Below are 15107 nucleotides of genomic sequence, written 5' to 3'. Positions count from 1 at the left end.
CTAACACTGGTTTATTTCCTCTAAAACATTTTGATAATTGTCTTAGAGTGAAAAGAGTGAAGATATAAAGCCAAAATAGTTCAGAAAAACAGCAGATTCAGCTGAAATAAAGCTGTTCCCTGCTTATTTCCTACTGATTTCTGTCACTCGTGCTTTCTATAATTCAGCAGCTGGAACTGCAGACTCTGCATGATGTCAAACTCATATCCTCGACAGCCCGCCCACCAAGTGAGGCTACAGGTGTCTGTGAAAACGCAAACTATTTTGGTGTTAAGCGTACTGAACAATACCAAACAGCACTCAATCAAACCAGACCACCTGATGGAAATGCAGCTTAAGTCTCATTAGAAGCCAGTGTCTCTCAGCTCACCTTGTTTGCAGACTTGGGGGATCGAATCAGAATCAGTCGGTGTTTCTTCTTGAAGGGGCTCTTCAACTCGTGACATTTATCGTAGTTTTCCAGGTCAAGCCTCTCCAAACAGTTCTGCAGGTCCTGCAACACACAGTGCAGAAAAATTACCAACAAATCAAAAGATTGCTCAGCTTTACATCATACCAACTAATCCTAAAAGGAAAACTTTACCTACAACTTTCTGACCAGCTAAAAGCTGCACCAGCTAATAAGTTTAGGTGTTGAATACATACAGTGCTTAACAAATTTATTAGACCACCTTTCACATTTGTCTCAGAGACCATCCAGCATCATGAAGTGCTTTAATGCAGACTCTTTCATTTTCAGTGAGCTCTCCACGTTTTACCATTTTGAACAGGAATGAGGAATTTCAAACTGAATTCACCCAAATTTGAGCCGGCTCACTGGGCTTCTCTGAGAAGTCAGAAATGAATCAAGCAGAGCACTCAACCACTAAAACTAATTTTTCTGTTCAGGAATGCAAGTAAATAACTATAAATTGACATATTCATCAAGAAATATTAATGTGCTTTACTATTTTTCAGGTTTTTTTTGTAAATCAGTAAATTTAAAAATTAATGAATATCAATTATAATGATATTTTAGCAAAATATCATTTCGGTTAAAGAGCTTCTGCATATTGGTGTATTAACCATTGCAGAAATATATTTTTAAAAAATGATTTTAGTAATTACCAATTTAGGGCAGCTGTGGCATAAACTTTACTTCGGGTGGTGGTAATAAATTTGTAAAGCACTGTACATGTTTAATTCTGCCATGCATGATGAAATATGCAGGACTGCATGTACAAAATGACTCCATGATCTCCAGTTCATGGGACAGCATCAGCAACTTTATCGGTGTCAGTAACCCCGTTAAGGTTTATTATTAGGAAGAGAGATTTTCTCAGTGAACTGTTTTCCTACACACTCAGCTGCCTGTGAGGTTTTTGAAGTGAGACAGTCTAAGGAGCAGCAGTGGACTTATTTTCTTTTACTGTGACAACAGGAAGATGGTGAGTAGTAATCAGCTGCTCTCACTACAGTAGCTAGTTGCCTAAAAGACTGAAATAGCACATGATTAATGCAGTTTAAAGAATTTAATGTACTAATTTGGGACCTCAGTCTTGGCACAATTAGCACACAGGTGCTGACAGCCCTAACTAAAACTAAACAAATGCTATTATAACTCTAATATTCTAGTGGTGCACATTTTGAGGGTGTTGTTTAAGTAAAGGACCTGTGTGGAAATGTTAGCGTACCTCATTCTCATACACCACAATCTCTGTCCTCTCCACGTGGATGAATCGGTCCTTATAGCTGGCCAACACTCTGCCATGGGCCTTCTTCACCCAGCCGGCCTTACCCAGGAACTTTGGCTCTTTACTCTGGGCTGGGTCCTCTTTCACACCCTGCAGTCAAACAGAGGAAGGAAATCACACTCAAAACACACAGCAGGGTGCTGCAGAGTGCAGACTATCATCGCTCTCAGTCATCGCTATAAATGACTATAACATTACACGTTCCAGGAAACACTGAGGGACTAATATTTAAATTAATTATTCAAGCACAGAATACAAATCTGTATTATTTAAACTTATTAAATCCAGAGTCATTAGCAGTAGAAAGGGATGTATCTCTGACAGGCACCTGAATCAGGCTGTAAAATGATGGGGCAGTTATTACAGTTATACAGTGTAAGCTGCTCCAGTGCTGTAAACAGAGACAAACAGCATGTTGTGATTTTAGGAAAACTGTTTCAGAGTAAAGCACGAATTGCCAGTGAGTGAAATCTGGGTAAAATTGATCTGTTTTTATGTGACATCCACTGTCTGTTAATGGTCTATAATAGTTCATTATAAAGTTTTTTTTAACTTATCTTTAATTCAGATTTAAATGTGAAAACTAAAACAAAAAACATACAAAGACAATTTAAAATCCTTATCAGGCTATACGTCATCCTTACATATTGGTAATAACTTTATTTGCATAGTACTTTTAAAATAGATCTTTAAGAGAGAAAAAGGAGAGAGTCCAAACCGAGAGAAGTCTACAGGAATCAAATTAAGAAAAGAAACAAATGCAAAAGCAAAATATCAACAAGAATCAGTGCATGAATCAATGAATAAAAATAGAAACAAAAGGCATCAAAATAAGAAATGCAACTAAAGTCACACTGCCAAAGGAAGGCTCCTCAAGCTGCTATCAGACTGTACTGCATTGGTAGGCATAAATAAACAAACTCTTACAAACTCAGTCATACCACTAACAGCATAAACATGTAAGCTCACTGATCTGCACAGATTTAATTATATATTCTCAAAGAACACTGTGGACACTTTCCTACCTGATTATTTCTAACTCTGCAGTGATCCATTCTTTATGAGACGGTGCATTTGATTCTAATCAGTAATCCTTTTTTCCTGCTTGAATATTTTCATCACTGATTAGTATCAAATGCATCATTTCATAAAGAATGGATCACTGCAGGGTTAAAAACAATCAGGTAGGAAAGTGTCGCTCTCAGGCTGTCACTTCATCTGTTGGGAGATTTTCTTTGTTTTTCTTCTTATATTTTATTATTATATGTTATTTTATATCATGCAGATTTTTTCTGCAGAAACTAAAATCGATAGTGATAAAATCACTTTAAACTGAGCAACTGTGAGCATTACAAGTAGTTGCAAGTGTCAACTTAGCAAAACCAGTTTTAGATTCACTACTTGGCATTGCTTTACAGTGTTTATGTTAAGATTGAGACAACAGCAGGAGCTGTAAATGTGTCAACAACCACAATAATAATATCTTAATTTTAACATCCTGATGGGTTCAAAGAAAGTACAGCAGAAAACAGAGCTCATTTGCTCTGTTATCTGCTCCATATCAAACATCAGTACCAATACTCCTATAAAGCTTAGTGGCTTTGTGCAGTTTCCTCTTTTTGTGTCTAAATGTGATGAGCTTCAGCGGCTCGTCTCTCTGCTGCATGGGGAATCACTCTCATCTCGAACAGAGCAGATCCTGTGTTAGGGCCGACCAGAACCCCCCTGATTCTGGTTTACCACCCAGAATTCTCAACAATGATTGGCTGATTATCTTATCAGCCAATAATGGACAGTTGTAGCAAAGGCTAGGTTTTCACTAACTTAAATATAATAATGGGGAGCTATAGGTAATGGGCACCTGCATTCTTCTAGTTTTCCATCCAGTATAATGCTGGCCATGGAGACAGAGACATAGAACTGCCATTTGGAAGTAGAGTTAGTATCTGTGAGAATCAAGATAACTTTGGTGGATTGGTCACTTTCAGCTCAGGTAAGGTTTGTGCAGCTAGTTAAAAAAAAAAAAAAAAAAAAAAAAAACTTCTGCTCACAGTGCCTCTGACAAAATGAAGAGGTGAAAGCTGATTCTTGTCTGTGGTGGTGGGGGTTGGGGGGGGGGGCAGCTCTCAGTTCACTTTTGCCTCGTTTCTGTCACCATCACACCTTCACATCTCTCCTCCCTCAGAGCGTGTCACTGTTCAACAGCATGTTGATCTTGTTCTGCTCTGCACACATCAGCTGCTTCGGCCTCATGACTGTTGAGAGATGTGTGTTAGACGACTGAAACTCAGTTGTGTTTACCATGAAGCTGCAAAGGCGGCATCAGGCCCAAACATACAGAGCTGTTGCTAGGCAACATAACAAACAGTGGCTGGTGCCATTAATAATGAGTCTGTACCGGAAATGATCTACTTCACTATCATAATGCAAGGAGCCGGCTCAAACCACCATCATTTTTAAGGGGAATTCATGAGGCAAAACAATAATAATAACCACGATTTCAAAAAAGTTAGGGCACTGTGTAAAGATACAAATAAAAACATAACTAACTAACCAGTTAGGTTAATCGTCAACAGTTCAGTAACATGACTGGGTATAAAAGAAGCATTTATGCAGGGTGTGAAAATCTGTGTTTAAAAACTGGGGAACAATTCATGAAAATGTTCTACATTGTAAAATTGTGAAGACTTGGAATATTTCACCCTCTGCACAATATCATCTAAAGATTCTGAGAATCTGGAACAACGAACAAGGCTGAAGGTCAGTATTAATGCAGGGGATCTACGGGCCCTCAGGGGCCACTGCATCAAAAACTGGTATGATTCTGTACTGGAAGTCTCTGCACAGGCTCAGGAACACTTCCAGAAATCATTGTTTGTAAACCCAGTTGGCCAGGCCATCCACAAATGACAGTTAAAGCTGGATTATGTAAAGAAGAAGCTAAATGTGAACAAGGTCATGGAAAACCACAAACTTCTCGGAGCCAAAGCTCTTTCAAATGGACAGAGGGGGAATGGAAAAGTGTTCTTAGTCAGATGAATCCAAATTTGAAATACTTTTTGGAAACCACAGATATCTCAGTTTCAACATCAGGTGTGTTGTTTATTGTCTACTGGGAATAAAATATACATTTGTGAGATTTGCTTTGCAGATCATCAGTTTGTCCACCTCTGAATGCCTTTAAAAGCCTAAATGAAGGTTTTGGAAAGCCCAGGTCTGGTCCAGCCTCAGATCTGACTGAGCTGCTGTGACATTAGGGATGACTGTGGCTCCACAGGTAGAGCTGGTCATAACCATAAGGTTGTGAGTTCAACCCCTGGCTCCTGTAGCCACATGTCAGTGTGTCCTTTGGCAGGACACTTGACCCTAATTTTCTCCCTCTGTGTAAATTTTTTCGGATGTTTATGAATGGGGTTAGCTAACACTGATGGCCAATTCTCCACAGCAGCCACAGTGTGTGGATGTGAAGTGAATGGTAGCCCTTTGAGTAGTCAGTGACTAGAAGAGCTATACATGCTCAAGTCTATTTACAGGACCTTAAACAGCCTGCTCAAAAACCCTGAATCAAAACAATCCTGCAACAGCAATTCTGGGCCAAAATTCCTCCACAGCGATTTGAAAGCCTCATTACCACTTTTCGCAAATGCTTGCTTAGTTGTTGCAGCCAAGGGTGGCTTTTGTCCCTTAACAAATGAAATTATCATTTAAAAACTATAGTTTCCATTAGGGATTGGAACAATTAATCGATGATCAATTAATTGGTCGTTAAGAATTTGGTCGATCATGGGATATTTAGTCGATCTGATGTTGGCATTTAATAAAGAGACTAAACACGTCTTACTCTGCACTGCACAACAATATCTACCATCATGACATTGTGAGTGGGTTGTAACAAAAGCAAGAGACATCTTACCCATCAGGGGGCGATTTAACTGAGGAAGAGAGGGAGAGGGCAAACAGCAGCACAATGCATTATCTCAATTTGCCGAAACGCAGAATATATATATATATATATATATATATATATATACCTAAGTTTCCGTTAGCCAGCATTGGCCGGTAAAAAGGGCGGAAGTCCAGCAGATTAAAATATAACTGGTCAAAATGTCTGGCAGAAAACATGCCAATGACCAGATATGTAAATACTGAATGCTTGCATATTATATTTTGTGTAACCTAGAAGATATGTTGCGCGAATGCCTTAATATAAACTAAAAGTTGCCTAATCTTACTACATCTACTGTCCTGTGGTGCTGGAGTTGTTTATCTCCTCAGACGGCAAGCACATGGCTAATTATGTATGCACAATGACATCAAACCCAAGCCTTCTCTCTGAGCATGCGCAATACTGCTGGGACCGTGCTGGAAAAGTTTGACCAGAACATTCTCGGAAAGCAGAATTTTAATCTGGTTAACCAAAGGCTTACAGGGATACTTCAACATTTTGGCAAATTCGCCCATTGCCATGATCCCTATAGTCTTAGTAATAGGTTCGTTACCTTTAGTTGTCGGTGCAATCTATTTTTAGATCATCACTGCCGAGTTCCGAGCTGCTGTAGCGTGGTGAATGTGCAGGTCACAACTTGTCCATGTGAGCGTTTTGGAGTTGTTGGATTGTGTATTTGATGAGTTTGATGTGGGAAAGCCGGAATACCGTCTGCTTACATTGAGTTGGCACAGCAGGTCCAAACTTGGCAGTGCCGATCTAAAAATAGCTTGCACTGACAACTAAAGGTAACGAACCTATTACTAAGACTATAGGAATTATGGCAATGGGCGAATTTGCTAAAATGTTGAAGTATCCCTTTAATATAATCAGCGGTATGGAGGGATTCTGTGTCATCGCTGCGAGTAATGAAGAGGCTGAAACAAATGGAATTGTGTAGCTGAGCGTTGTAAACACAGATGCAGCAGCAGAGAAAGAGAGGCCAACGCCAAACAGAATAATTGACTTCGATAAACTACCTATGACCAATCCTCAGATAAAGTTGGATCGTAGTCAACACAGAATCACATCGTGCAGAACAGCATGGACCACTGGAACTGATAACAAAGGCTCTGTCTCTCCTCCTCGTACATAGCTGGTTGTTCATGCTCTGGATGTCAGCGCTGGCTAATTAGCAGAAGTAGTCTTGGATAAGCAATCACTGAGAGAAGGACTGCTGTGGAGCTGGTGTCTTTTTGGGACTAGTCCAGATAAACCAGGATGGTTGAATTTCCTGCTTTAGCAGAGGTTACAGTTATATCATCATGAGGACTGATATTAGCAGCTGACAGTAAGACTCATTTTTCATTTGAAATGCAGAGTTTTAACGCGGTGTCCAGTTAACAGAGCACCTTTTTATGTGTTTGGATGCTTCGTTGTTGTCGGTGGTATTTGGCTGTTGTAAGCTGCTAAGTTATGATAGCGGCCGATGTGCTAACAGGCTAAAGGTGGTTATGTGAAGCTAACTCTTGTTGTTGATGAGTTTAACGTGGGCGTACATTGTGTGAATGACCGGGTGTGTAAGTAGAAGCTCGCAGCGTTCATTTTGAAACCACTTACACAAAGAAAAATAAGAGAATGTCTACGTGCAGTCATTTCTAGGGTTTTAATCAAATCAACCTGTCTACCAGTTTGTAATAACAGGGTAATAATTACTCAGGTTTACTGTCAGTCTCGAAATAAAAATGTGTCCTCTCTCCTGTTTAGCGCAGACTTGTATGTATCAATGTATCACAGAATATCAGATTTATGCGTTTTGCTGCTGTTAATGCAGCAAAATAACGTTAAAGCAAATGTCCAGTAGTTGTTCTAAATGGCTGGAATTCTTGAGGACTGTTGGTCATTTTGACCGGGGACAAAAAAGTCTAGCGGAAACACTGTGTTATACATATGCCCAAGTGTGTATGTTTTTAGGCTACACATACATAATGATTAATCAGTTAATTGATCGTTAACATTAACGATTAACGGTTGGCAGGTCTCTTCTAAACGCCCATCCCTAGTTTCCATTTACTCAGGTTATCTTTGCCTAATATAAAAATTAGTTTGATGATAAGTGTGATAAATATGCAAAAAAAATAATAAATCAGGGAGAGGATAAATACTTTTACCCAGCACCATAAGGAAGATTGTTCCATATTAATTTATCTTCAACCTCTCTTCTTCTCTCTATCCCTTCCTGCTCTGATTAATGACGTTTGCTTTCAACACAGCCAGATCTAGATGGAACCTGAAAGAACCAATCATATGCTGCCAGACTTTAGATCTGCCCTCCTTGTTGCTGCTGTCAGCTTGTCCTTGGTGAAGACCTGTGCAACCCTTATCAACCCCAGTCCTGCCTGTCCAGCTCAGTGTCCAGGTCTGTCAAAAACCTTGCAACACATCCTGCAACTGTCTTCACCAGAACACCAGTGGCTACTCTCCATAAGAGGGGTTTCCTTTCCTGCTATCAGCTTCATCTTGGAATTCATGAAGACAACATGTTAGGGTATCATTAACAAAGAACAATGCACATTTCTTCTTTTCTAAAATTGCACCAGACAGCAAATTTAAATGAAGCCTCTCCAGGTTGAAATATGTTTGTAGTGTTTTTTTAAATATGAAACAACTGAAACACACAGATGTGACTTCAGCTTCCATCCGTGGAGGTTTCAAAGAAACCTCTGGCAGTCTTCATTGCTCCATCCTGATTTAACTCCTGCAGTAGAAGCACATGCCTGACAGTCAGACCTTACAGTGTGAGCTAATAAATCATGAGGTTTGATACTGTTTCTTAAATGATTCAGACATAATTTATGAGCCAACATTCCACATGACCTTATCACGGTTGCATTATTCCTTTTGCACACATCACCACTATGATGTCACGCCCTGCAGTGGACAGGGAAGTAGCAATGTTAAATGGGTGTTTACATCAGGCTAGTTTTGTAAAGAGGAATGGTCCAAAATTCCTCTTGACCGTTGTGCAGGTCTGATCTGCAACTACAGGAAACATTTGGTTGCGGTTATTGCTGCCAAAGGAAGGTCAACCAGTCATTAGCTTAGGGGTTAGGGTTAGGGTTCACATAATTTTTCCACCCTGCACTGTGAATGTTTAAATGGTTTGATCAATAAAACATGTAAACATATCGTTTTTTGTGAGGTATTAGTTTAAACAGACTGTGTTTGTCTATTGTTGTGACTTAGATGAAGATCGGAACACATTTGATGACCAATTTATGCAGAAATCCAAGAAATCCTAAAAGGTTCACATACTTTTTCCAGCGACTGTATGTAATGGTCTGGCAGATTTAGACACATGGGATGGCTTTACATTTAACCAATTTCAATGTTCAGAAGAGTTGCAGGCTGGGTTATTGCATATGGATTTTTCAGCATTTAAATAAAAAGTAAGTTTTAAAAACACTGCAAGGGTGCATGTGAGATGATGGTTAAAATGAAAGTAGAAATCTTCTGCCCTGTCTGATGTGTTAAGAGCAGTGATACTCAACACATGGCTCTTTTGTGATGATTTGTGGCACTTGTACAGTCATGGACGAAAATATTGGCACCCCTGGATTTTTTCCAGAAAATACATCATTTTTCCCAGAAATTTTTGCAATCAGCAAATGTTTTTGGTATACATGTATTTATTGCCTTTATGTGTATTGAAACAACACAAAAAATCAGAAGAAAAAAGATAAAATTGACATAATTTTACACAATATTTTCCTCCATGACTGTATGTCTTAATTTGAAATATCGTTCCCCCAGAAAACCTTAAAAATGGAAACTTTGACCTCAGAATTTATCCATTGCAAGTCACATTAATCAGTTTGTTTCCCTACACTTATATAATTGGCTTTATTTGTCTGTATATTTTCATTGCCCTAATTTGCAATTTGTTGCCCCTTTTTTTACATATTTTTTGCCACTTTTTATCAATTTCTGCTGCTTTCAGTCCATTTTTACCACATCTTTTTGCCCATTTTTGCCCTTTTTCATCAGTTTGAGTCACTTTTATCGTGCTATTTTTGCAATTTTTCCCCTTTTTTGCCACTTTTTGCCATTTAAGCTGCCTTTTGTCATTAAATGCCACTTTCCCAAATGTTCTTACCTTTTTACAGCTGTTTTGCCCATTTTAGTCATTTTTTTTACTATTTTTGCAGCATTTTTACTGCTTTTTGACCACCTGCAACTTTTTTTGTGATTTTACACCCATTTTTTCCATTTTTCACCAAGTTTTGTACATTGTATACCAATTTTGCCCTTTTTTCACATTTTCTCCACTTTTTTGCTGCTTTTTGACCATTTTTGCCACCTTTCACATTTTTTTTTGCCACTTTTCACTATTTAGATTGTGGCATTTTTCAACTATTTCGCTCTTTGGTTGTGCAGGGTTGAGTAACACTGTGTTAGAGAGCCGGTTTAATGTTTCGTTAGACACTTTTATAGTGTTTTCACTAAAACTTGGCAGACGCCGTGTCTTTAGTAACTGTGAGTCCAAGAGGACTTCACCACGTCTGCTGAGCTCAACAAAACTCAGGTCTACATTTAGCCCTGTGGACTAAGCTCTCTGTAAACCCACATGCTCATTTTTCATGGTGACTAACACAAAGACATTTGCAGGTGTCTGCAGAATTCACAGCCTTTGTTTCTATTAGAGGAACTTCCACAGGATATCTTTTTTCCTTTTCTGGGATTAGGTAGGAGGTCATCTCACTGTTTTTCCACTTTCACTCTGACTGCTATGAGCCTCCACTTTGTAAACAGCGGTGCAGCTGCAATGAGAGGAGTGCCAAGTGAGGTGGACTGACACCAGACAGAGAGCCGAAGAGGCCAAAATGAGAGGTTAGTTTAAAGATTCAGTTTAAAGCAGAGCGTCTCTGATCAGCCTGAGGAACGTCACTTAGAACACCACTTTAGTCTCTAGGCTCAAATGTGCATTGGTTTTAGTCACATTTTAATCATTTTATCCTTTATTAGTCTAGACTTGACTGATGAAAACTCAAATACATGGTCTTACTTTATGTAAAAAAAAAAAAAAAATGATCATACTTTGTTTTGTTCTTTTGGTCAGAAAGTTTTCTCTTTTTAAATTAACTTTATAAAACATCTGAAAACTAATTCATTTCTTTTTCACTCAGAAAAATGCACTATCAACATTTAAATTCATTTGAAAAACAATAATGAAAATACTGACATGTATAAGTCAGAAATATGAGAATTTTGCTGAGCCAACCTGCAAAAAAGTCATTACCCCCTAAACCTAACCTCCAATTTCCACATTTAGTGGCTACAGCGGATCCACCGGCAAAACGTGGGCAAAAAATGTCACAATAACAATATTATCACAATATCAATAAAAATTTAAATAATAATGGGACAATTACTCAAATTTTCTTAATCTTTATTTATGTTGTGTTCTCTCTTTTGGCAGATGAATTACACTCAAAATACCTGTCTAAGGAGGGACTGCAGCTGCTGTGTCATTGCGGAGGGTCATATTTCTTAAAAAAAGCAGAAATACTAATAGTAAGGTTTTTATTTATCCTGTAGCATGTGCTTTTAAGCTTTTCAAAGTAAAAAAAAAATCTAATTTGTTTTTTTTTTTTTTTTTCAGTTTGGTAACAAGAGTGAAATTTCCATGTTGTGATCAGCAGGGTCAGTCTGTTTATCAAAATCCAAGATAGTTCTTTTTACATTCATCAGTAATCAGAGATAACGTACTTTCACCAGAGTTAAAGATTCAGGGCTTTTGAGAAAACATTAGGGGCATAGACCCCACAAGCCCCCCCCATGGCTCCATGACTGATAAACTTATCCACCACATAGGATTTACACATCATAATGCCAAAAACAGTGTCAGAAACGTAGGGTTATAAACACTTTAGGAAATAATTAATCACAGACATATTTCAGGAGCACCTGCAGCAGTTTTTCAATGAGAATTTTCCTGTTAGCTCTACTAAAAGATGGAGGGCTGTGTTGGGATCAGGTCTGAATTTAATTTTTGCACTGAAACTGTTAAAGTTAGTAAACAGAGCACAGTCTAATTTCTTTAAATGCACACAGAAGCTTTAACGCTCCTCATAGCGCTGCAGACAGTATCAGCGTCTCCGCTGCTCTGATGCGCGTCATGACGCACAGGAAGAGACTGGCACAGATACTGAGCCATAATACTGTTATTTCAGGGGAAATCCCTTCTATCCATAAAAATTGGCCTCTTTTCATAAAGCGTTTAATTTACAGACAAGGACAGGGACAGAGAGGGACAAACAGAGTAAAAACGAACTCTCAGAGAGAGCTGACGGAGCGCTGCGCTCTTTGACACTCGCAAACAATGATCAGGAAAATAATTCCACCTACGGCTTAAAAAACAAAGGCTGTAGTCTGTAAACACCACCCTGATGTTACTCTTATCAATATTGTCCAGTTAAATAAGTCCAGGCTGCCAGCTGCTGATGTTTTTGGAGCGTTATAGCTGACGAGGATGTGAGACTTTTCTTTCGTGTTTCATTCAGTGAGAAAACTTGGTTTAGAACAGTGAAAAACCTTATTTGTCAAGGGCAGTGCTTAAGTGAACGCAATATTATATTTTCTTAACCTGAACACAGCTTCTGTCATTCCGTGTTTTATGTGAATGGTCAGACTTTAGGAGGAATTGGACACACATGTTGTGGGTGCAGGTGGGACGGAGAGATGACACACACGCACCAGCAGGTGTTAATGATCAGGAAATCAGGGGGAATGGGCAGGTAGGGTGTTAGCTGTCTGACGCAGGGCTCTATCTCTACATCCTGTTCGTTAAGAGCTGTGTGACGAAGGAAAAAGAAAACTTTTTTTCTCTAACGTCTTGCTTGGCTCCTAGTGCGCATATGCCAGGGGCGCTTGTGGAGAGAGAGAGAGAGAGAGCGGCAAAATGAGGCTGGTCGGTTTCACAAACGAGGTTAGAGGAGTGCAGGAGTTCATGATCTGTTACACTGATGGACTTATTAAAAATGTTCAGGGCTCGTGGCGGCGCTGGAGTAGCACTGTATCATTTACACAGTATTATCATATGCACGTTTTTATCACGATATTGAAATTTTATTTTTTAATACCATGGTTATCGTCAATACCGGTATACCGCGACAGCCCTAGTTGGAATGAATGCCAAATCATCTCCAGACAGATAAAATAATCCTCTGTTGACATACTATTCCTGCGTGAACTCTCAGCTCTCCCATGATCTCTGCTCTCTTGTCAGGATGATCAGGGCTGCATGCTGCGCCAGAGCGTTCTAGACACGCTTCCAGTGTGTGAGGTTGCTTGCCTTCGGTCGAAGCAAAACCATGGTGTAGCCGTTGTCCGTGGAAATTGAGAGTAACAATTCATGGTTCCACCAATCACAGCACATGGTCCAGGTCCTGAAGCAGCAAAGCAGCCCCAGACCATCACACTGCCACCACCATATTTGACTGTTGGCATGATGTTCTTTTTAATAAATGATGTGTTATTTTTACTCCTGATGTAACGGGCCACACATCTTCCAAAAAGTTCAACTTTTGTCTGGTCAGGCAACAGAATATTTTCCAAGAAATCTTGGGGATCATCAAGATGTTTTCAGTCAAATGTGAGACGAGCCTCTGTGTTCTCTTTGCTCAGCAGTGGTTTTGGCCTTGCAACCCTCCCATGGATGCCATTTTTGTCCAGTCTCTTCCTTATTGTTGAGTCATGAACTCTGACCTTAACCGAGTCAAGTGAGACCTGCAGCAGTGTTAATTTTGTTGACTAAAACTATAACTAAAAATGTCTGTCGACAGCTATTTTTTCCATGACAAAAACTAGACTAAAACTGACAAAAATAGAGCTGTGATGACTACAACTGACAAAAACAAGCTAAGTTTGGTTTTTGTCAAGATGACTCAAACTAGACTAAAATGTTATGTAGATTTCATCTGACATTCAAAATCTGTGATATTTCACCACTGTGGGTATTCTGCCTCTCAGTTGTAGAAAGCAGGGACCCCAGGTTTGGCAGGGTGCAGAGAACACACTACCATGACTTGGTACCAGATTTAGGCAAGAAAATAAAGGCTTGGACTAAAAGTAAAGACTAAAATTTGAGGACTTTTCATGGACTAAAGTGTTTTGAGTTTCCGTTGACAAAAATTAGACCAACTAAAACGGACAGAAATGACTAAGATGTGACTAAAACTAAAATGCATTTCATTTAAAGATGAAAACAAAGACTAAAATTAAAAATAGCTGCCAAAATGAACACTGGCCTGCAGGTCTTTAGATGTTGTTCAGGGCTCTTTTGTGACCTCCTGGATGAGTCTGGCCACTCCTGAGAAGGTTCACCACTGTTCCAAGTTTTCTCCATTTGTGGATAATGTCTCTCACCATGGTTGGCTGGAGTCCCAAAGCCTTAGAAATGTGTTTACAGCCCTTTCCAGACTGATAGATGTCAATGACTTTGTTTCTCATCTGTGCTTGAATTTCTTTAGATGGCACTATGATGTGTTGATTTTCGAGCTCTTCAATCCTTCTTTTCTTTTTTCATACAAGTTCTACTTAAGGGATTTCTGGATTCTACAGGTCTGGCAGTAATCAGGTCTGGGTGTGGATAGTAGGATTGAACTCAGCTTCCATAAGAATGAGGTAAATCACAGTTAGTTCAACTGATGATAATGAAGATGATCATCATGTTTTTCAGTAAAGAAATTAACACTGCTGCAGAAGTTGAGCACACAGAAACAAAGCAGCCTCAGTCTGCAGGCCTGAAAATCACCCGGGGGCACTTTGTGGCCTTGGCATGCCTTTGACACGGGTGAACATGGAAAAAGATGATGGTGCTGGTTAAAACTGACCAAACCCCCACAAAGGAGCAGCAGTGAGAGGTTTCCATTACTCAGAGCTCAGCTGACTTCTCTGGCTGTGAGCTGTGATACCACAGAGACAGTAGAGGGGCTGTCACAGGAAGTCTGCTCTGCACTGAAGCACAGGCCTAACCAAACACGTTAGCCAAAACCATTATTAGTCCTATTTGTGGTCAACAAAGAGACACTATCATTGTACAAGGTTAAAATAACCTGCAGAGACAGGTGCTTATGCAGTCATAAAACTACAATACGCTAAAGCTAAGGCTAGTTGTGCATGCTGAGCCCATGGAAAAGACACACCTAAGCTGACATGTGTTTCTGATGAAGTTTTGGGTCAGGGAGCATCTGGCATTCATTGATTTTCACACTGACCTGCCCAGCATGAGCCAAACACTCTACTCCCACTAACCCTGAACAACACCGGCTGAAAGAAGACAGCAGAGCAGGTCCAGTACTCTCTCTGATGGAGTTATTAACCTGTTAGTAGCCTACAGTGACAAACAACTTATTTGCTAATAAGCAGTGCCTTCTTCCTGACAAAAA

At 39.5% G+C, this 15107-nt stretch overlaps 1 protein-coding gene across 1 annotated transcript in view; it reads right to left on the bottom strand.

Annotated features, from left to right (window-relative positions):
* plekho2 (pleckstrin homology domain containing, family O member 2) overlaps positions 1–15107 on the bottom strand; it is a 68304-nt gene that overhangs the window by 22502 nt on the left and 30695 nt on the right. The window contains exons 2-3 of the mRNA XM_041788387.1: positions 1674–1823; positions 371–493 (exon numbers count right to left, since the gene is read on the bottom strand). Coding sequence (XP_041644321.1) covers positions 371–493; positions 1674–1823 — 273 coding nt within the window. The remainder of the gene's footprint in view (positions 1–370; positions 494–1673; positions 1824–15107) is intronic.

The sequence above is a fragment of the Cheilinus undulatus genome, linkage group 1, assembly GCF_018320785.1.
Source record: "Cheilinus undulatus linkage group 1, ASM1832078v1, whole genome shotgun sequence".
In the NCBI taxonomy this organism is placed as follows: Eukaryota; Metazoa; Chordata; class Actinopteri; order Labriformes; family Labridae; genus Cheilinus; species Cheilinus undulatus.
Note: the sequence above shows the minus strand (reverse complement) of the source record. Positions and strands in the feature narration are given on the sequence as shown.